The sequence below is a fragment of the Pieris napi genome, chromosome 11, assembly GCF_905475465.1.
Source record: "Pieris napi chromosome 11, ilPieNapi1.2, whole genome shotgun sequence".
In the NCBI taxonomy this organism is placed as follows: domain Eukaryota; kingdom Metazoa; phylum Arthropoda; class Insecta; order Lepidoptera; family Pieridae; genus Pieris; species Pieris napi.
The window spans coordinates 10,638,992-10,662,780 of NC_062244.1; the positions used below are offsets into that span (position 1 = coordinate 10,638,992).

At 32.7% G+C, this 23,789-nt stretch overlaps 1 protein-coding gene across 3 annotated transcripts; it reads right to left on the minus strand.

Moving 5' to 3' along the window:
* Positions 1-7,425: 7,425 nt before the first annotated feature.
* LOC125054149 (serine-enriched protein) lies at positions 7,426-23,455 on the minus strand. Of its 3 annotated transcripts, none has more exons than XM_047655874.1 (8): positions 23,219-23,455; positions 19,055-19,248; positions 17,350-17,485; positions 15,929-16,046; positions 10,475-10,632; positions 9,305-9,436; positions 8,935-9,117; positions 7,426-8,521 (listed from the first exon to the last, which is right to left on the minus strand). In XM_047655874.1, the coding sequence occupies exons 2-8, from the start codon at positions 19,240-19,242 to the stop codon at positions 8,357-8,359; spliced, it is 1,080 nt and encodes a 359-aa protein (XP_047511830.1). In that variant the 5' UTR covers positions 19,243-19,248; positions 23,219-23,455; the 3' UTR covers positions 7,426-8,356. The 3 variants fall into 3 exon arrangements, with proteins under 3 accessions (XP_047511830.1, XP_047511829.1, XP_047511832.1); XM_047655873.1 differs by lacking the exon at positions 23,219-23,455 and adding an exon at positions 21,663-21,747; XM_047655876.1 differs by lacking the exon at positions 23,219-23,455 and adding an exon at positions 21,663-21,747 and having other exon boundaries at positions 8,380-8,517.
* Between the last annotated feature and the right edge of the window lie 334 nt (positions 23,456-23,789).

Here is a 23,789-nt window from a genome sequence, read left to right on the forward strand (position 1 = left end):
ACATTGTGGTAATATTATTGTCAAAAAAAAAACAAAATCATTTAATCATATAGGTAACATATTGTACACTTATGACTTGTCAGTAAAGAAATACATATTAATGCTTCTAATTTTACATTCAAATACTCGTACATGACATGACATGACACGTTGATGCATCCGATGCCCTTCCACCCTCACCAGCTCATCCGTCCACCTAATGGAAGGCCGTCTTTGTAACGGCCGATTGAAACAGAAATATTGTATATCACAAAGCATACTGATAACAATCGCATAAAACTATAAAACAAACATTGAAAGAAAAATAAAATTGTCTTGAATCATTTCTTTAAATTCTCGTATTAAGCTAAAGCCAATCTTTATGATCTTTAATAGTAAAACTTCAATATAGTACTGTTCTTTTTAACAGTCCGTTTTAAATCAAGATGTTATCTGTCACAGACGCAGACACATTTATATCTTAAGAGTTATTAGCCCCAGCTTGATCCACTCGATGCTTTCTATGTAATATGTCGCTTAAATGCATTTATCGATGAAAAAGGATTCGATTTCTGGTGAAACAAAAATTTCAGGTCAATAACATTAAACACAATATTAATTTTAAAACCGTTCTGACAAAAGTTTTGAAAAGTTTAAAGTTTAAAGTAGAATTTAATGCAGTTTCAATACCGTTATAGCTCGTATTTTACGACCATTAAAAGCATCTTTGTATGGTGTGTATGTAAAATATTGTCCAATGTTTTCTAACGGAATACAACATTAGAAAACACTTAAAGCGTATCAATATAGTTTTGATAAACACATTACATGTATTTTTATTCAGTTTAAAAATATGAAAGAACTTTACTATCTTAACATTGTGGTAATATTATTGTCAAAAAAAAAACAAAATCATTTAATCATATAGGTAACATATTGTACACTTATGACTTGTCAGTAAAGAAATACATATTAATGCTTCTAATTTTACATTCAAATACTCGTACATGACATGACATGACACGTTGATGCATCCGATGCCCTTCCACCCTCACCAGCTCATCCGTCCACCTAATGGAAGGCCGTCTTTGTAACGGCCGATTGAAACAGAAATATTGTATATCACAAAGCATACTGATAACAATCGCATAAAACTATAAAACAAACATTGAAAGAAAAATAAAATTGTCTTGAATCATTTCTTTAAATTCTCGTATTAAGCTAAAGCCAATCTTTATGATCTTTAATAGTAAAACTTCAATATAGTACTGTTCTTTTTAACAGTCCGTTTTAAATCAAGATGTTATCTGTCACAGACGCAGACACATTTATATCTTAAGAGTTATTAGCCCCAGCTTGATCCACTCGATGCTTTCTATGTAATATGTCGCTTAAATGCATTTATCGATGAAAAAGGATTCGATTTCTGGTGAAACAAAAATTTCAGGTCAATAACATTAAACACAATATTAATTTTAAAACCGTTCTGACAAAAGTTTTGAAAAGTTTAAAGTTTAAAGTAGAATTTAATGCAGTTTCAATACCGTTATAGCTCGTATTTTACGACCATTAAAAGCATCTTTGTATGGTGTGTATGTAAAATATTGTCCAATGTTTTCTAACGGAATACAACATTAGAAAACACTTAAAGCGTATCAATATAGTTTTGATAAACACATTACATGTATTTTTATTCAGTTTAAAAATATGAAAGAACTTTACTATCTTAACATTGTGGTAATATTATTGTCAAAAAAAAAACAAAATCATTTAATCATATAGGTAACATATTGTACACTTATGACTTGTCAGTAAAGAAATACATATTAATGCTTCTAATTTTACATTCAAATACTCGTACATGACATGACATGACACGTTGATGCATCCGATGCCCTTCCACCCTCACCAGCTCATCCGTCCACCTAATGGAAGGCCGTCTTTGTAACGGCCGATTGAAACAGAAATATTGTATATCACAAAGCATACTGATAACAATCGCATAAAACTATAAAACAAACATTGAAAGAAAAATAAAATTGTCTTGAATCATTTCTTTAAATTCTCGTATTAAGCTAAAGCCAATCTTTATGATCTTTAATAGTAAAACTTCAATATAGTACTGTTCTTTTTAACAGTCCGTTTTAAATCAAGATGTTATCTGTCACAGACGCAGACACATTTATATCTTAAGAGTTATTAGCCCCAGCTTGATCCACTCGATGCTTTCTATGTAATATGTCGCTTAAATGCATTTATCGATGAAAAAGGATTCGATTTCTGGTGAAACAAAAATTTCAGGTCAATAACATTAAACACAATATTAATTTTAAAACCGTTCTGACAAAAGTTTTGAAAAGTTTAAAGTTTAAAGTAGAATTTAATGCAGTTTCAATACCGTTATAGCTCGTATTTTACGACCATTAAAAGCATCTTTGTATGGTGTGTATGTAAAATATTGTCCAATGTTTTCTAACGGAATACAACATTAGAAAACACTTAAAGCGTATCAATATAGTTTTGATAAACACATTACATGTATTTTTATTCAGTTTAAAAATATGAAAGAACTTTACTATCTTAACATTGTGGTAATATTATTGTCAAAAAAAAAACAAAATCATTTAATCATATAGGTAACATATTGTACACTTATGACTTGTCAGTAAAGAAATACATATTAATGCTTCTAATTTTACATTCAAATACTCGTACATGACATGACATGACACGTTGATGCATCCGATGCCCTTCCACCCTCACCAGCTCATCCGTCCACCTAATGGAAGGCCGTCTTTGTAACGGCCGATTGAAACAGAAATATTGTATATCACAAAGCATACTGATAACAATCGCATAAAACTATAAAACAAACATTGAAAGAAAAATAAAATTGTCTTGAATCATTTCTTTAAATTCTCGTATTAAGCTAAAGCCAATCTTTATGATCTTTAATAGTAAAACTTCAATATAGTACTGTTCTTTTTAACAGTCCGTTTTAAATCAAGATGTTATCTGTCACAGACGCAGACACATTTATATCTTAAGAGTTATTAGCCCCAGCTTGATCCACTCGATGCTTTCTATGTAATATGTCGCTTAAATGCATTTATCGATGAAAAAGGATTCGATTTCTGGTGAAACAAAAATTTCAGGTCAATAACATTAAACACAATATTAATTTTAAAACCGTTCTGACAAAAGTTTTGAAAAGTTTAAAGTTTAAAGTAGAATTTAATGCAGTTTCAATACCGTTATAGCTCGTATTTTACGACCATTAAAAGCATCTTTGTATGGTGTGTATGTAAAATATTGTCCAATGTTTTCTAACGGAATACAACATTAGAAAACACTTAAAGCGTATCAATATAGTTTTGATAAACACATTACATGTATTTTTATTCAGTTTAAAAATATGAAAGAACTTTACTATCTTAACATTGTGGTAATATTATTGTCAAAAAAAAAACAAAATCATTTAATCATATAGGTAACATATTGTACACTTATGACTTGTCAGTAAAGAAATACATATTAATGCTTCTAATTTTACATTCAAATACTCGTACATGACATGACATGACACGTTGATGCATCCGATGCCCTTCCACCCTCACCAGCTCATCCGTCCACCTAATGGAAGGCCGTCTTTGTAACGGCCGATTGAAACAGAAATATTGTATATCACAAAGCATACTGATAACAATCGCATAAAACTATAAAACAAACATTGAAAGAAAAATAAAATTGTCTTGAATCATTTCTTTAAATTCTCGTATTAAGCTAAAGCCAATCTTTATGATCTTTAATAGTAAAACTTCAATATAGTACTGTTCTTTTTAACAGTCCGTTTTAAATCAAGATGTTATCTGTCACAGACGCAGACACATTTATATCTTAAGAGTTATTAGCCCCAGCTTGATCCACTCGATGCTTTCTATGTAATATGTCGCTTAAATGCATTTATCGATGAAAAAGGATTCGATTTCTGGTGAAACAAAAATTTCAGGTCAATAACATTAAACACAATATTAATTTTAAAACCGTTCTGACAAAAGTTTTGAAAAGTTTCAGAAATTTCTGCAATTTATCTAAATGATAACAAAATTCAATTTAGGACCTTCAACGGAACTGCGACTAATTTCTAGTTTCATTGACAAAATATATATAGTCGGAGTGTAATAAATTTTAACAATCACTATGTGTATATATGTCACAAAAATTACTTTTTAAATGAATATTCGTGATAATATAATAATTGATTAATAAAAAAATAAATAGTTCAAATATCTTTACACTGTATACTATGTGGTACGTATACTCGTATAGTATAATTGTAATTGAAATAATGTAGTATGTTCTATTTAATTTATATTACTATGTTAGAGTATATGTTGTTTCTGAAATTCAGATCATATTTAACACAATGAGAGATTAAAATTTTATACCTATTATAGATATATGATTATAACTATACTTCATTGTATTCAAGTACAGTACATAGTGTTGGCCTGGTGGCTTAAGCGTGAAACCCTCATCACTGAGGTCGGGCATTCCAATCACGGCCACCAATGGAAATATTCACGCAATTAGCACTTGCAACGGTGAAGAAATAAAAATCTATGATATGTGTCAGACAGAAAAACCAAATAGTTATCATAGTTACCCACGATGCAGGGAATCCTAGTATTGGCGCTAGTGCACTTTCACATTTTACTATTTTTGTATCATGTTTATTTTCTTTTCTTGAGGAAGAAATTAGACAATAATATAAATTTCATCACATTTTATTTACACAATATACTTATAAAACACTTACATGCCAATAAATTATTAAAGTGATATAGTTCCAGTCAACATCAATACTTCATGAATACATTAACATCAAAACATTCATTGAAAAACGTTAACCTATATTGAGCTTGAAGTACAATTCTTAATAATCTGGCATCAAGTTGCAGTGTCAGGGAATCTTAATGTCATAAAGCATTAAACAAAGACAGTATAGTTCAATAAAGTGGAAGATTAATAAGTTTTGACTTGATGATACACTTGAAACACACGAAGAAATTTAAGTTTTAAACAAAACTTCGCTGCGATTGAGCTTTTACTTGATGATACCTCCCTTTCGAATAGAAGAGAGATGAAGTATCATATATCATACATTAAATATAGTATCAGCGAGTATAATAAAAAAGAAATTGGTAATTTCATTACAGCCTTTTGTGCATGCCGATTTATCGGTCTTAGACGTGCTTGTCTTCTATGGTATGAGTTTAATCAACCAAGAGTTTAATCAACTTGCGTTTTTGAGCTACGGCTGGCCATTGCACTGGAAAACTTCGTCTCAACTATACAACAAATTTAAAACTGCTCATAATATGTTGTATTCTCCATACAATTCGATAATTTCACTTTTAATTCCACCATTACAACCATACTTAAAGTCGTTCATTAAGAGTTAACGGACTCCTTAAATCGATAGTAACTTATCGAGTATAATTAAGGTAATTGTCGACTCTGAATACGGTTAGTACTGAACTTAAATTACTTTTCTGCACATCAGTATATATTAAAACACAGGACTGAATCAGATTCATAAGAACTATTAAGTCTAAAGATATAAATTAATATTACCTGCTAAACTTACGTTACTTGCGTTTATAATCATAAACGTACTATTAACAACAAATTGTTAAAGACCGTTCACCCATATTACAAAGTGATAGTAAAGATCCACGAATCAACAACAATTGGAGGCTATAAGTATGCTTAAGAATACGACGTTCGTTAATCATTAAGTATAAAAGAAACATTCGTATCAGTGCAATAAAATTAAACAAAGCTTAAAAACAAAGGAAATGCGACATTACTGTACAACACCAAATTTTTCTATTTCATGAAGACATCAATTATTTAAAAAAAATTGTAAGTATTATTAAGGTTTGGATAATGACGTGTGATCTATCAAGACATTTTAGCGACGGCCAATACAACCTGTATTGAAAAAGCCGCTTCAAATAATGTTTCGATTAAGAGACAACGCAACAAGTAAGAGAAGACTAGAAGATAAACATAAGGACAACAGGAACCTATATTAATCTATAAATGTACCTGCTTGGAACTTGGCAGGTGTTTAAATACTTTCTCGGTTGGATTCAAATTATATAGTTAATCCTAAATTCTCACCTTACAGACACAATATTAATAACGTAACTTTGTGCATTCTTACTGATAAAGATTAACATGATTTGCACGTTTCTATACACTTTTATAAAAATATTTATAGCTATGATATTGTATAACATCGAAAATACATAAAGAGCCGATATTTATGGGACATCACATCAATTGGTCAAAGCATAGACATAATTCTTAAATCTCTTAGGTTTCTATATATGCAAAGAAATAATTTCATATTTTTTTAATGGAATTATTAGAATTACTATCGGCCCTTTTCACATATTTTTCCACAAGAAATTTATGATAATTAACGGCAGGTCTGAGTGCCAAGTGATATAACAAGTAGAAGAAAATTATGTAATCATCCATTATTATTTGTAGTAGAACCTACATACTCAAAATCTCCACAGACTTAGTTTTTTTAAAGAGTTTTATGTTAAATTTGTCATAAATAAAATAATTGAACGATTGTTAACAATAAAATCTCTTTGAAAACAATACGTAATATATATTTATTTATGTAAATGTATAACTGTTACATGGCTTCATTTAAGTGTCATATGTCAAAGATTTCAAATATTTCAGATTAGAACCATTGATATACAAAAAACCCAAGATGCACAGTCTCGAATAAAAGTAACGCTCGAAAGTGTCCCGAAACACTATTTCTGTCCATAACAGTATATGTTACAAGCATATATTATTGCAAAATCAACCTTACGCGAATTGCTTAAAGTTGTTATTACAACGCAGTGTATACGTACTTAAAGCAATAAAATTTGACGACCGACCGTGATCGGTAGGACAAGGTATTGAGTGGAGTCGAACATGACTTTTTTATTTAAAACTATTTAACATAATTTTAAATTTATCCGACTTTTCGGGTGCTTTACAGCGCGAGTGGTCACGGTGACTGAAGACAAAAGGTGTTGGATGTTAAATAGTTGTAAATTTATAATAATACATAACTTTAATCCGGTTAAAAAGTTTTTTCTTTAAATTAAAAAAAAATGTTAAATTGGATAACTCCTGACCACACTTTATATAGCGTAAATATATTTGTCAAAAACTACACACAAAAAAGTTCAAGAGTACATAAATTTATTTATAAAAAAAAACACAAATAAATAACATCGACTCCACTTATAGACGCGAGACTATTTGAAATGAGCGCACAATTTAGAATGTTGCGCTCATTTTTTGAGGACGTTTTTTTGACGTTGAGTGTGCATCTTGGGTTTTTTGTATATCAATGATTAGAACAGTGTATATAACTACTCTATGCTAGCTTTTCCTAGAGCGGAGAAAAGCGCGTCAGAACCTCGAGTACCCCACCGCCTGTCAGCGGCCGCGCTTAGAGGAGGTACTCTCATTGCTCCGGCCTATCAAACGAAGTGTTCGGAGTGCTTTCCACTTTTTTCATCACAATTTTAAACGCAAACGTATGCTTGGGAGACACTGAAGCCGGTCGCGGCGTGTCGGGCGAGCGTGGCGGTGGGTCGGGGTGCATCTCTGAACGCGTTCGGGAACGTCGAGGCGGGTTCATCAGCGGAGCTGTCAACGGCTCTTTCAGGCGTTGCGGAGACATACGGTTCGGAGATAAGTGGCCAGGAGAAGGATCCGGATTCATCGGCGGCAGCGTCAATGGAGGAAGATTTGCACAGGGCGAACCGCGTGAACCGCGTCGCTCTTTCAGCCCCATCGGCGGTGGTGATGACGGCGGTTCATCTTCGGCAGCCGCCACGACAACCACCGGTTCGGTTCTTACTAATGGTGCTCTCGGTTCCGTTACGTCAGAAGTAATAGATCTTCTGAAGTAGTTTAAGCCGTTCTCTATTTCAGCTAACGCTCGGCGCACAAATGGAAAGCTGTCTGATATTTCGGAAGTTGATTTACGAACTGGGAATTCAGTTTCACTGTCACGTTTTCGTGGCTTACAACGTTCAAATGTCGGATCTCCGGAGGCTGCCACTGTTTCCGAAACCTGCCTCGTGAGAGCTGCATGCTTGATTGAATCAGATTTTGAGCGTGGTTCTCTAGTTTTCGGGGTCGGAGATCGGCGATCGCCAAACTTCTTGCTGGCGGCGCGTTTGATGGAAGAGAATAAGCCGAGTTTTTCTGGTTTTTCCTGTTGAGTGGATGTGGAAGGTCCGGGGGTAGGATCGGGCGCGGGACGGGGGACGTTCCCCTCGCGTTAGTTGTGCCGTGAGTCGGAAGAAGGAACATCGCTGGATCCGGTGGAGGAGAGGGTGGTGTTGGAGCCGTACGGGTCCAGCGACGATTGCACCGACATGGACCGGCCGGCCCGTCGCACCCTCGCGGGGGAAAGTTTACCGGGATCTACGCTGGCCGGGTCTGCCTGCAACATTAGTGTTTTTAGTGGTTTCGACATAATCCAACTACTTTGGCTCCTAAGAATAAGTTATTTCAAAGGACTTTCCTCTGAATTAATTTATAGAGCCCCGAAGTCCACCAATTAAATGAGGGAGCGTTCAAGTATAACGTAAAAAATTTGGGGGGGGGGGGGGTTATTTTGTAAAATGTTAACGATACGGGGCGGGGATTGAATTACGCCGTTATATGTTAATATTCGGGGGTCACTAACGCTCCCTGAGTCACATTAGTACATATACACACATAGTCACATAGTCTCATAGGTATGTAGACTCTACATTGTAGAGGATCTTGCTATGCCCGTGCCCATTCATATCGTGGAGGTTTCTATATTATTATATTTATCAGCAGCTGTAATACAGTTAAAAGGGTACGCACCTGATATGCTAACGCATTCATGATGATCGAGTATGGAACCAAGCCGAGTGGATGTACTTCCCTCATCAGCACATTGGCAGGAATCTTATGAAATTGGATATACTCCAGAAAATTCCCAATCACGTCCTTAAGGACTATGTTCGGATTAGTATCAAAGCATTTCTTACTCCACATCAAGGCAGCCTGAAATTTTTAATTAGAAGGCTTGAAACTTTTTGTAAGTCATTTTAAAGTTAGTCTGAAACGTAGTAGACGTGTACAAAATTCGGGTTGAATCTAATTCAGAGCCTCTGGATTATAACGTTAACGGCTCTATACTACGGAGTTGTAAATTACGTTGTTAAATATTAATAATATGATTGTAATTTACTTGAAATTTAGTAAATTCATCAGCTTTAAGTTCTTCTCTAGCAAGAATCAGTCGCACAACATGTTGGGGCAGAAGCGTAAACGATCCCAAATTTAGAACTTCGTTGCCGTGTTCGTCCACGAACTCCAGAACCTGAAATTTGAATGATATACATATATAGATATATAATAATTAAATTTTAAATAACGAACTACGATAAACATCATTATACATGAGTATTACAAATGTTAATAATAAATTGCAAAATTTGACGCAGCTATGAAAATTAGCTGATGAACTTAAATCACCTAAACAAATTTGTATAATTTGTAGTTAAGGACTATCACGATCACGTCAGCTATCTAACAAAAAGAAACGGGTTGGTAGGAATTAAATAAATGACGTCATTATACAATAATAATATTCAATCATCAATCTAATATATAAAATTCTCGTGTCACAATGTTCGTTCTCATACTCCTCCGAAACGGCTCGACAGATTCTTATGAATTTTTTACGCATATTCACTAAGTCTGAGAATCGGCTACTTTCTGTCTTTCAAACCCCTATGGGTTTCCACACCAAAAATTTATTTTTTATTTTTTAGACAATATTTTTGTTTTTATTTTTTTACTATACAACCCCTAATTTTCACTCTTATACAATCAACCCCTATTTTTATTGAACTAAAAAAATGTTTCCTAGAAATAGTATACATGGCAAAACAAACGTTTGCCGGGTCAGCTAGTATTGATATAGAAATTACATAGAAACACGCGTGCTGTTTATAAGAAAACGCTAATCTGTTAATGAAAATAAATGAACTAATTATCACAAGCATGAATTAAAGCAAGCAATTATTTTTTAAAGTCACTAATGAGCACGTTACGTCGCTATACATAGTATAAATAATAGTACGTTTATAAGTGAGTTCCAAGTTAGAATATACATGTTTGAAGGCCCATAACCCCCTAATAGGCAAAGGGCCTAACATTATGCGTCTGTTCTTAATCATTTATTTAAAGCGTAATCTGTATTTATTGAAACTAAGGATTCTGCTTTTATACTATTATTGCAATAACTTTTCTCAAAAATTATTAGCCTAAAACAGACAAAGGGCCGCAGCATTGGCCACTTATAAATAGCTACAAACTTGCAAGTGCGTCACCGGCTTTACAAAATCTTACATACCTTCTGCACCAAAGTCTTGGTACACTTATATTGTATATATCTCTCAGCAGACGCCAGCAGGGCGCATACAGTATCAACAGTGATGCAACATTGAACGAAACCTGCGCAGGCGCGTCGTAGTTCGTCCAGCCCGTAGTAGTCAGCTGCGTTCATTACACCTGAAATTATTAGTTTTGGATATTAAAAAACTTACTCCAAATTGTCATTGTTGTAGAATTTTCTTATTTCGTCATGGTTAAATAAATAATAAAATAAATTAGTGGTATTACAACCTTTTTAGGTCTCAGAATTATGTATCTGTTTCATGATCTTTTGTCAGACTAATGGGCAAGTAGGTGATCAGCCTCCTGTGCCAACACACGCCATGGACTTTTTGGGTCAAAGGCAAGCCGGTTTCCTCACGACGTTTTCCTTCACCATTCTAGCGAATATTATTAGCACATTGTAAGAAAGTCCATTGGTGCACTAGGGAACCGAACCTACGACCTTAGGGATGAGAGTCGCACGCTGATGCCACTAGGCCAACACTGCTCTATCACTGCGCGTCATGCCTAAACCAATTTTTAATACTACCCATATATCGAAAATAGAACTTAATTTTCATTCATTTTGGTTTATTCTTTCCACACACGGAGTTAACAGAGGCGAAATTTTGTGACTTCAATACAGAATTACCCGCTATAGACGATTTTGCAGGTCCTACTTCAAGCCGGTATCGGATGCAATTGCTTATTGGACGCTATACTATATACTTACCAACAGAATGTATATCAAAATTCAATGAATTAAAATGCCTTCATCGCTTTTATGAAACATTTTAAACGCAATTGTTATAATTTCCATATCCGCTATATGGAAAATATGATAAAAACATATGTAATTGGATGTCAAAACTAGATTCCTGCTTTGTCTGTTTCCATTAAGCTATTAGTAATATTATATTTTTCGTAATGTACCCGGAATATAAAAAAATACGTAGATTATATGATATAATTGTACACGTCTTTAGAAAATGTTTATATATATATAATAAATAATAAAATTTGATTGGATACTCTCCAGTTTTTTCGAGAATTTAAAAAAAAATGTACATTAAAATGGAATGAAAATTTCAACAAAATTTGGCAAGATAAGGGGGTATCACACCATAATAAGTAATGATTCTTCGTATATAAAAAATGTCGAGCTTGCTGCCTTGCCTTACATATGGAGCACAAACTTGAATTTTCAAAAACAAAACTAAAGCCAACATACGTTCGTGCCAGCGTACTATAGAAAAAGTATTGGTGTCGGGATCGAAAGGTTAGCTGGAAAAATTGGATGACGATGGCAATAAATAAAATAGGGTGGAAAAATTTGAAGGAGGCCTTCTACCGGACAGGGGCCGCATAGTGTAGTAAAAATTTAATTTATATCTATTTTTGTTAAATGTATGTCAATAAGATGTGGATAAATGAAGGCTTTATTATTATTATTATTTACGAAGAAAAATAATCGAATGAATTGAATTGAGAAATTATTAATTACATTAGAGGATTTTAGTTTCATACAACTAAGATAATAATCTTAATTACTCATGAAGTTATTTAGCAATTTAATCTAGATTACAGCAATTAATGTAAACTCCTAACAACTCCTAAAAATAGAAGATATCGAACCCTATTTATATTTACAAATATCTAGATGGTCTATAGTTAGATCAAAGTATATTTTTATTTACTTTCAAGCTCCTTGGAAATAAACTAATAAAAGTAGGCAATAAAAGCTCTCTGGAGCATATAATTAAGTTATCCGTGCAACTTCATAGCGCACTGACAAAAAGAATTCCACCTGGCTTGATTCTGCGAACCTTTCTCAATGAAAAATATTATATTTTATCGTTTATTAAATAAGTTAGGGACACTCTACAATTGGAAATAGCATTCATTAAAATCAATCTTAAGAGCTTAACCGTCAAAAATGTGAACCCTATGTGAAAATATCATGACGTTACAAATACTGAAAATCTATTCAAACATACATTCCTTTTTTAATTTTTATGTATAATCTCTACATATACCAACGGCGGTAAAACCTTTTATATCTGGGCCTCAGATTTCTGTATCTGATCCGTGATTTGTAATAGGTATGAAGGAGATCAACCTTCTTTGCCTGACACACGCCGTCGAATTTTTGTGTCTAAGGCATGCATGGTTTCATCACGATGTTTTCCTTTACCATACGTCCATTGGTGCACAGCCGGGGCTTGAACCTACGACCCCAGAGATGAGAGTCACACGTTAAAACCATTTGGCCAACACTGCACATTTTATACACTGATTTTATTTGAGTAAGTAAAATAAAAATGTGCCAATTCCTTTACAATATACTTATTGTTAAGATAAATTTTATATCTTCTTTCATTTACGCGTCATCGTAAATTCACAAAGTTCAAAGTTCTCAAAGTATCTTGCAAGAAATCTTAATCAAAAGATTCCTGAAAATCTGATCACGGGGTGAGTAAAGCAAAAAATTCAATCTCGATACTGATCGAAGCAATTTCCTCTCCCTAATCTACTTATACAGTCTACGTTTATAATTCAATTATATCTTGTGCACTAAATAAGCAAGTTTCCAATATTAATAGCATTTAGGGTCTGTTTCACAAGGTACGGATAAGTTCCACATAAGTTCCAAATAAGCTATTTATTAATTATTGGTAGGATAAACACTATTGTTGCGTTTTACGACTGTCAGATAGCGCCATTCGTCACATAAAGTCCATCATAAGTTATGAGTCCGATGAATGTCAAATAGCACAATTTATCGTCCAAATAATTTGTGTTACATAGCTAGTTGGTACTTTATACATACATTGTGAAACAGACCCTTAGTCTGCTTGTAAGAGAAACATATAGTTTAAATAATACTTTTTTAAGAAGGCGATCTTTGAGCCTAAAAAGCCGAAAAAATGATTGCTTCAGAGGGAATTCTACCTACGGTCTTCTAGGTATTCTAACCATTAAGTCATGAAGAGTTAATAGAGAGGTTTAATAAAGTACGACGACGTACAAGCTATGTTAATTAAAATCCTTTTACATCGTTTTAATGAATTTGTTTGAAAGTTTCGGAACGTTGGCTTTATCGAGTTGAATTTCGCTGTTTAATTAGTTCTACATGAGATATGTTGATATTTATCTTCTGTACTCTAGCGTAGGTATCTAAGTGATAATGAATATTCCAACTACTGAACACTTAATTTAAATATACAGTGTAAACTCTTTATAACGTCATTCGTTTTAACGAAAAAATTTCTATAACGTAAAAATGAGTTAAATTTAATTGGTATAACCCAATACCCATACATTAATTCTGCCTTCCCTATTACGAAACTTCTCTATAACGAATAAAAATGCTCGGTCCCTTGAAATTCGTTATAAAGAGTTTACACTTTAGTATAAAATAGATGTTGCAAGCATGTTATATTAAAGGCAAAATGACTTACACTATGAGGAATTTATAATTACTTTAAAAATCCCTTACATTGAAAAATAATTGGAAAACATATTTATAAAATTGTCTTTTATTAATACGAACAAAGCGTTTTTATTGAAACATTTTATAATAAACTATTTTAAATGAGTTCTTGAAAATAACAAGCGGGCAAAAAACTGTCATAAGGTCGAAACTGTGTCAAAAACGCGTTCGTTTCGTACATTTTTAATAAAGCTCGCGTAAACAAAATATATTATGCCCCAATAGTTTGGAAAACGCGAATTCAATTAAAAACTTCCCAGTAGGATGACATTTCGCAAACAGCTCGCGAAAAATCACTTTTCAATTTCAATTGCTCACCGTTATTGGATAGCTATTAATAACAACTGACTGACTTATGCCTATGAAAACTCTATTTTTAAACATAGGTACATCTTATATAAATACATGGGGTTTTTTTAAATTTATTATTTTACTTTATTATTAATAAATCACGAATTATTTTAGAAAACCACTGTGGTTTGTTTAAATGTATATAGAAGTCTTGTTTAGGAGCGCGAAAAATGCCTATAAAAGTAGTTTTTCAACTTACTTTTTATGTTGGTTAACGTTAGGCTAACTAATAACCGACTGGGTAGCCCTAAATTAGCCGCTTTAGCAAATACCTCAACGTTCTCTCGCCAAAGACGTCATGCTCAACTCATTTTTATGTCATCTCAAAAAAAGTGCTCTAGACTAGAAGACATTTATTTACTTTTAAATGAATAACTTTATTAATATAATTTATACAAGATCGGAGCTCTAGATGAACATTTATTAGATATTGTTAAAAATTTTGTTGGTTTCCTACATTTTCACACTTAAATCGCTTTGATATAAAAAATTGCACTAATCCAACTCTTCTAATTAAACTTACGTAAATACAACTTGTCATCAAGAGACTTCTGGTACATTAGTTCGAATAATTTACTTAGACATAGTTCTATAATAAACGCGCTTCTGAGAAGAATATTGTTTCTTGTATATTATTATTTTCCATAACTACTATTTAAAATATTGTAAGTACAATCTTGCGTTAACAATACTAATAAGTTCATTGTTATTCAAATAAAATAAATAAATCAGTGGCACTACAACCTCTTTACACACACCACTAGATCTATTCAATATAATCTATTATTCTGAAAAACCACGACAGATTCAATTTACATTTCCACATAAAGAAGGGACTTTTATTGATCATTACATACCTATCTAGAAGAATGAACGAAAGTTAATGGCGTTTGACGTCGTTTCGCAAAAATTTATTTCACAGATAATAAAAATTCATTGCCAACGCTTTTATTACACAGAACAGAGTTTATAAATCTAAATAATTTTATCATCGTCACATATACATATAGAGGCACGAAAAGCCGTTTTTTCTTGTATATTACCATCAACATATGAACTTGAGATATTAATAAAACCAGATTACATGTCTGGTCTATTACATAGGAGATTCGGGTCTTTAGAGACCAAATCCTGTGTTGAAAAGTGTCAAGAATAAAATGGTTCAAAGCGTGACCAATCAAGTAAAAAAGCTCATTACCGATTGTCATCATCTGTCAAAGTGTGGTGTGTCGATTCGATTGTAGTCTAATTCCTGGACACAGCTTGAAAATGACGTAAAATTAAAAGTTATCGAAGTGATAACTTCTTATGGGAGGGTAAACCACTTCGTTTACATTTTGTTAACTGAGGCTTTCTTAGTTTTGAAAGCGTGGGTATTTTCTAAATCATCGGAGTTACGACCCGAGAGTATAGTGAGACGTAGGCACTCTCTTCAACCGTTGCATTGCATTAATTCGTTTTCTATTGTTGTACGCGCGTGATAAATATAGAGTGAAAATAAAATCCTCTATTATTTAAAGCGCCCCGATCACCCAGGAACCACACTTATCAAAAAGAACTCAAATAAATTAAAAAAAAAGAACTTACCTAACAGAGTCCTAGGCTGCAATGTAACACACCCGGTATGGATGTATTCAATGAGTTGCCGAAACACATCTGGTTCAAATTCTTCAATGATCAAGGTTTGATGTTGCTGAGATGATGGCTGTTGTAAAAAAAATCACGTTGACAATATAATAAAGAGAATATTAAAGAAGAAAGTATGGCGAGTTAGCGTAGTACAGCCTAAAATACATAGTTTAATTTTAAAAAGCATGAAGTCAGTGTACAAGTTTAGCCAATATTTGCATAAGCAGTGATGTCATCAACATTGATAGCGTTATCAAAGAAACCATGCATTTGTTGTAGTAAAATCCTAACTACAAACGTGTGTATTGTACAAAAACACCAAGAAGATCCAAAATTCACCTAAAACACGTCAATTTTGATTTTACCTCTTGTATTGGTGCCAATTGTTGCGCGAAACTTGTTCTCTGCGGTAACATAATAATTGTTAACATAGATACTAGAGTACCACAGATTGAGCAAAGAGCCAAAACAGATTAGAGCGATATAAAAGAAGACGACGGAAATAAATCTAGTACATAAAGCTATTCATTATTAGAGGATTTTCTTATATGGTGCACCATCAGCGACTTAAAAAAAAATAAATAACACTCTCTACAATCGGAGATCTCTAGCCGGTGTTACGTTTTTATACAAATTATTAAATGATCAACTACAGAACAGTAACCTTTTATAGAACATTATAACTGTCGTCCCTTATTCATTCCCAAGGTTTAAAATCAGCAGAATTTTCCAAATTCCGTCTGGAAAATCCACCCTGGGAGTTCAGTTACCTCTCACTCGAATTCTTCGTGGATATAACGGAATAAACACTACTTAACCAGAGCTTACAAAAAAAGCATTCTTAAGTGCCTATCTGATACCTAATCCGCTGTTTTGCTAGTGATATTTATGTTACGAAAAATTTCTAGTATTTTAATTTTTGTAACATTTATGTTTACCATAATTGTCATATGTTGTAGAAGAGATAGCTTGTAACTGATATAGCGTTATGTACGATGTGTTGACCTTTAATAAAGAAATAAAGCTAAAAGAATAAGCTAAAGCCGCGCTTGGCGTCTAAATGCAATGCGCGTGGTTGCCATCTCTTTTTACCACTGCGAAAATCAGGGTATTATAAAATCCCAGTAACACCTTTATTACAAACTGTTAACAAATATACGATTAATAATTTAATACTAAACGTTGTGTTTATTATGACTAAATTGATACACAAAACGCATTGACCCGAAATTGAATTGATGGACCAGTGTGAATCAATGCGGTTGGGTCATTTCAAAATTAATGTATACATTGTACGGCTAAATGGGTTCCAAAGACAATATATTATAACAAATTAGTAGAATAAGTTTACGGTAATTTCTCTACGACGAGGTTCATACCTGCTGAGCTGCGTTTTGAAGGTTCAGAAGCGGTTCCGAAGATCGTTTTAAGAAAAGCCTGAGTTTGTTCTCTCTCGGAGCCGATTCTTTTTTTCTTTGAGGACTCGGTGCCTGATAGAGCATCTTTTGAAACACCCTGAAAGCAAAATAACTATGAATAAAGGCTACGGTGACTATTGACATCGGTCATATACAGAAGGAAAAGTAAAAAAAAAAGTTTTTTTCTTTTGCAAGAAATTTATCTGTGAAATAGGTGTTTAACAATTTTTCCTTCTTGGTTTTCGTTTTATCATCGATTTATAAACATGGAAGTAGGTGATTGTGAGATACTTGGAATTGGAAAATATTTGAGTTATTATTTTAGCTTCCAAACACGTCTGCTAATTTCGTAATGGAAGTTTCATCAAAGTCCACGCATTTCTTGAGGGACATGTAATATGTGTATCTTATCTGCCTGATTGCGTGCCTAATAGGCTATGATGCAGGAGTCCTTTTTTATAAAAAAATGTGGACCTACGTAAACAATGTTGATTATTTTAAGTACGAAAATCGCGCTGGCAAATTTAAATTTTCTAAAAGAATCAGTTGAACTTGCTAACTTCGAGATCAATAAAGCAGTCTCAGCTATGAATAGAAGCGTAACGACCTTTTTTAAAGTTTAATGTTTCAGGTTCAAACTTATTTTCAACATCTTTCTTTCGAAAAAGTACGCATTTTAATTAACTATCTTTCTTTGAAGTCAAATTAAAAAGAAGTTTTACAAAAATATTTTTAATCTGCATAATTTTAAATATGGAATCGTTTAAAATTAGTCCGACCGTAAATAATTCCTAGCTTTACGCATAACTTTCCGTATCTAAAATCTATCTGCCTCGATGCATATTCCATACAGAGTAAAACTCTCAAGAGACGTAGATGGCAAGAGCTTTCAAGCCTGAAAGTTTTCTTGTAAGGTAGGATTTACTTTAAGAAACTTTTTAAATCTGTACTTTATGCTCTCGATACTACAGATAAAAGCATAATATAATACAAAGTATGTGAGAATAAAACAGAATGGAACGTAGTGTTCTAAATGTAAAACTAAAGGACAAGATAACAAGTACAGAAAGAAACAAAAATTATTGATACACTTCCCCATTACAAAAAACTAAAGTTGAAATGGGTAGGTTACAAATATCAAGCTGGAAAGGGCCACCAGAGAAAAGAAAGATAGGTCGCCCTCTTGCACGGTGCGCTGACGAACTTAAAGAAGTTGGTGAGGAAGATTGGGAGTTTCCTCAAGATAGAGAAAGTTAATTAATAATTATTATTATAATATAAAGGTCTGTGCAATTTGTTTTGATGAATATCCACATATAATTTTCTTATATAAACTTATTAAATCAAGGTTGCATTCTTGTGTTATGTAGGTTTTGACGTATAAAAAGTGTTTACTTCAAATATATTGTTGGGTTCTACTGACATGACCTTTTTTAATTTTGTCAAAATCTTTTGTTTTCCATATCTAAATAAATTCATACGTCTTCTATATATGATTGATTTATGAATATTTATTACATGCACTATCCTCAAACTACTAAGCCAATACGAAAATTTCGACAAAAGAACATTATATTAAATACATAAGACAGTATCGCTATAAAGACGTCGATAGTTTGTTGTTTGTCCATATAGTTTAAAATTTCAAAGTATTGACCCGTCTTACCTGCTTCTAGCTGCCAATACAGCCTTGACGGCGCAAACTGGCTCTCTCGTGTCCCCAACAAGAAACGTGACGTCACACAACTCAGGCATAGACGCCAGAAACTTCATATCTTCGGCCAGACCGGATTTGTTCTCGAACGTACTGAGGTCTGGCTCTGCCTCCATAGCTGCTAATGCTCCACTTCGCATTGATGCCTTAAGAACATTTAAAATTGTTAGTCTATACTTAAAGATGTTTTAACGGACATCGAAGCTGTGGTTATACGCAATGCGCCCAAGATATAGATAAATGGACTAATCTATAATTTAAGTAAATAAATCATGGTGCTTCAAACCAAATTGGGTCTCAGCCTCAGATTTCTGAATGTTTTTCATGATCATTTGTCAATCTAATAGGGAAGTAGGTGATCAGCCTTCTTTGCCGATGGCGTGTGTCACACGCCGTCGACTTCTTGGGTCTAAGGCAAGGTGGTTTCCTCACGATGTTTTCCTTCACCGTTCGAGCGAATGTTATATGTGCACATAGACAGAAAGACCATTGGTGCACAGCCAGGGATTGAACCTACGTCAGGAACGAGAGTCGCACGCAGTCGCAGCCACTAGGCAAACACTGCTCTATAATTTAAGTAGAAGTTTTAATCAATTTTAGGACTTTAAACTTGTTTTTTTTTTTATAAATCACGATCGCATTCTTTCAAAGTTATTCTTAATTTCATAAAAATTATAATAAGTATCTGTTAAGTCTGAATGCTTAATCTGTCTAGACTTAAATATAAAATAACGGTCCACTGACCTTCAAAATTGTCTAATATTCGTAGAGTACATTATTTCAATTTACTAGTACGAAAATACTTCTAATAGAAATTGTATGGATTTTTAACAATTTATTAAAGCCTTGAAATAATACGGAGCGAATTCACAGAAAATCGTTTTCAATTTTATAATCTAGTTTCCAAGTGTGTTATTCCGACTGATAATTTCAAGTAAATGATTGAGCGGTACCAAAATTCTATACGGGTCAGGAATCACGTTTCTCTGATGGAATAAGATGGAAATATTATATAATTCTATTTACAGCGACTTGCGTCGGTTACGCTTATCCTTTTTCCCTTATGTTATCACTTTAGGGAGAGATATAAAATAAATTATACATTAAAAAAAATTGCCAAAAAATTGAAGAAGGAAAGTAATAATTATAACCTAATACACACACAAAAATATAGAACAGTAAAAATAATTAGAATTTTAAACACGATATTTTAATGATACAGAAAAGACGGTATATAAATATTATTCGTTTTAGCTGGTCATTTCATGAAATTTTTAGCCGTTCAGTGATTTATATTGCGACTAAGCACGATGAAATATATATAAGATTTATGTCCTTTTTAACATTATAACAATTCTAAGGCGCCTGGTATTCGATTCCCGGTAAATAATTGATTCCGTTTGAGTCACAGAAGGCTGCTATCCTATAAACACAATTTGCAGTGGATGAGACATTACATAACATTGCTGTGTATTTAATATTTCAAATGTAAAATTGTAATATCTATATTTACATGTACATACATTGAATAGTTGTTCGTTTGTCGCGCTAAAACTCGATAATGATCAAATTAACGCAAATAAATAACGCGCACGCGATACGACAGTCATGTGTAAAAAAGCGTGTATCAATAAAATATTTATTTACAAAAGCAAAAAAATATATATTTTAAAATGCCTGAAAATCCTGTAACGATTTTTTATAATATTTTTTTAGTTTTCATTGGTATAAATAACTATTATTATATTAATTTTTTAGATATTACTAGCTGATCCGGCAAACGTCGTTATGGCATGTATATCATTTATAATAAAAAATAGGGGTTGAACGTAGAGGGGTGAAAATTAGGGGTTGTATGTATTTTTAAATGCATACAACCCCTAATAATATTTATTATTTTTATAAAATATTTTTTAATTTAAAATAAAAAAATAAAGAATAAATTTTTTATCTAAAATTAAAAAAAAAAATAGGGGTGGACTTAACATTTAGAGGGATGAAAAATAGATGTTGTCCGATTCTCAGACATACCCAATATGCACACAAAATTTCATGAGAATCGGTCGAGCCGTTTCGGAGGAGTTTAACCACAAACACCGTGACACGAGAATTTTATATATTAGATATTATTTTAGATTAATCCAATGATGTCCTAAAATTGTTGTTGTCCAAAGCACCTTAGGAGTGCTTTGGTCTATAACTCTATAACATAAACCAGCGTCTAAATCAAATTATATTTTCACAATGTCTAATATAAATTGTGATTTGTTTTCGACAACCCATTATCACGTACTAAGGAGGAAAACGGAAATGAACGAGGAAATGACAAAAAGATGAAAGTAATAGATTATGTTCTTGTCTCTTAAAGTAAAAGTTCGATTGAAATATGAAAGGAATTATTTAAATAACAATTGTGTTTTAGTAAATTATATTTAAAATCGAGTTTATTACTTCTTTTGTTTTGACGTCTGAGTAAACTTTTTAATTTATCAATAACATATATTTTTCAAATTATTACTGAATAGTTTTTATTGATATTAATTAATTTAAAACTACTCACTTCATCCAAGCTAAAATGTCTTGTTTTCATTAAATCCATATTGAAATGTATTACACGACACGACTAAAAGAGACGAGCTCCAAACTGCGACTGACAGAAAATGAAATAGACGTCTAGCTTCAAATGCTTACTGACTAGAAATTGACAATTCGAAATTTGAAATGTAACATTTCTCTAATGAAAATTTATAATAAACCATCTGTATATATGTCGGTATTATTTTCATTTTAATTAAAACATCCGACATTGCAAAGGTCCTTAGAGAGTCAATTTTGAGAAGGTTACTTCGAGTACAGTAATATTTTTCTTTAAGTTTTGATTTAACTAATACGGCAACGGAATTTATAAATTAACTACAGGTATTCAGTGTTAATCATTTTTTAAATTTTATTGAGAGTAATGCATATTTTTTTCACCCGCCGATCGCATTGGATTTAAGTAGTTTAATAAAGATTAAACTGCTTTTAAATTGTGTGTGAACAGCCACCGAACTGTTATCACCGAAGTGTCGCTCCTACCGTTACCCTTCATTGCTTTTTTATAAATAAATAAATACCTTATATATAGGTCAGTTGTCACTTTAGACAACTGTATTTTAATTAAATGGAGAGAAAGTAAGAAAATTGACTTTAAAGGTTGGAATCTTCATTTCTTATATAATATATACATATAGCAGTAATAATATAATAAAGTATAATGAATTATGATACATAACTTGTAAAGTCTCGTCCATATTAAAGGCTAGGTCTGTCACTTTGACATTTGACAAAATTACAATTTAGGTGTGTTTCGTAATTTGTTCCCACTTTTATTTATTATATCTATGATAAATTTTATCAGACAACCTCGCTCTGATAGAGTTTGATATACTTACGTAAATTAATGGCACATATACGAGTATTCTATGAGTAACCGTCATATATTAAAGAATCCAAAAAAATACTCATAAAATGGACAAAATAATAATGAAATTGTTTATAAGCGTCACGTGGTGGGGAGCAGCTCTAGATCGCTCACTAGGTCGCTCGACGCTCACTAGGTCGCCTCGTGTGTAGGAAAATCGTACCCTTATTTAATTATCAACCCTAACTCAGAATTTGGTTCGGGTGAGCTCACGATTTCATCCCCACCACCATTATCCCAATATCTCCACGCTTTATAGTGAATGATATATCGTGATTCATGGAATCGTTATCATTCTCTTGTTCGTATATAGGAAAGCAACGACCCAAAAACGCATCACTCGTGAGCTAATATTGATTTATACGATATATTGTACCTACTTAGATAATTACTGAAAGACGTCTTAATTGTAACACCAACGATTATATTTATAAGCATGAGTTGAATACTAACCATTGTATGTGACAGATTTATATTTTTTTTATTTAAAATGAAGGGCGTTGTTTATTTCTAGGCCTCTTAAACGTCAGGCATTGAGCTGTTTTCTTTGACGCGGCGTGTTTATCTTTACGTGTCTGGTAGTGACGCCCACGCCGTCTCGAGCAACGCCTACATGCATTCGTAATATAACTTGATATAAACAAAAAACCAACCTGTTGATGGAAGCCAAGAAACTCCTTATTCACAATTTAAATTTACAATCTCGGCCACGAGAACACAATTAACACTCGAAATCAATACATAATGAATCACAAATAACTCTGAACACTACGTTTATCTATAAGTTCAAAAACTACTTGTTATTGAAATGATTGAAGTTTTAAATGCATAATACTGTAGCTTGACAAGTTCTTAGAGAAAAAACTATTCGTTGTACACAGAGAGAGGCGTGTGGCGACGCGCATGCGTAGTCTGCATGGCGCATGCTTGCGGTTATCATCAATATGATATAGTTGAAAGAAGGTCGTCGGTAGCTTCAATGGATGAAGGTGAAATTCATGAATGATTGCATTCAGATGTTTCAGTTAATATAGCCTTGCCAGTCATGCGCTTCTATGTTGTAAATATCATTTTTTAAATGCATTTTTACCAGCCTTATTATTTTTAAAGGCTTTTTGTATTTTAATTAAATGTGTGCATATTTAATTTTTATAGCAGGACTTTGTTTAAAAAATGAAAACAAAACTTTCGGATTTCAAAAATAGAACATGATTTCACTTACCG

What these genes read in the sequence shown, in the direction of transcription:
- LOC125054149 (XM_047655873.1), bottom strand. Translation starts at nt 21,701, where the DNA reads ATGGATTTAATGAAAACAAGACATTTTAGCTTGGATGAA. An exon ending in GACATTTTAGCTTGGATGAA is followed by an intron (nt 19,249 to 21,662) that starts GTGAGTAGTTTT and finishes AATGTTCTTAAG; the next exon opens with GCATCAATGCGAAGTGGAGC. An exon ending in CCAAGACTTTGGTGCAGAAG is followed by an intron (nt 9,437 to 10,474) that starts GTATGTAAGATT and finishes TTCAAATTTCAG; the next exon opens with GTTCTGGAGTTCGTGGACGA.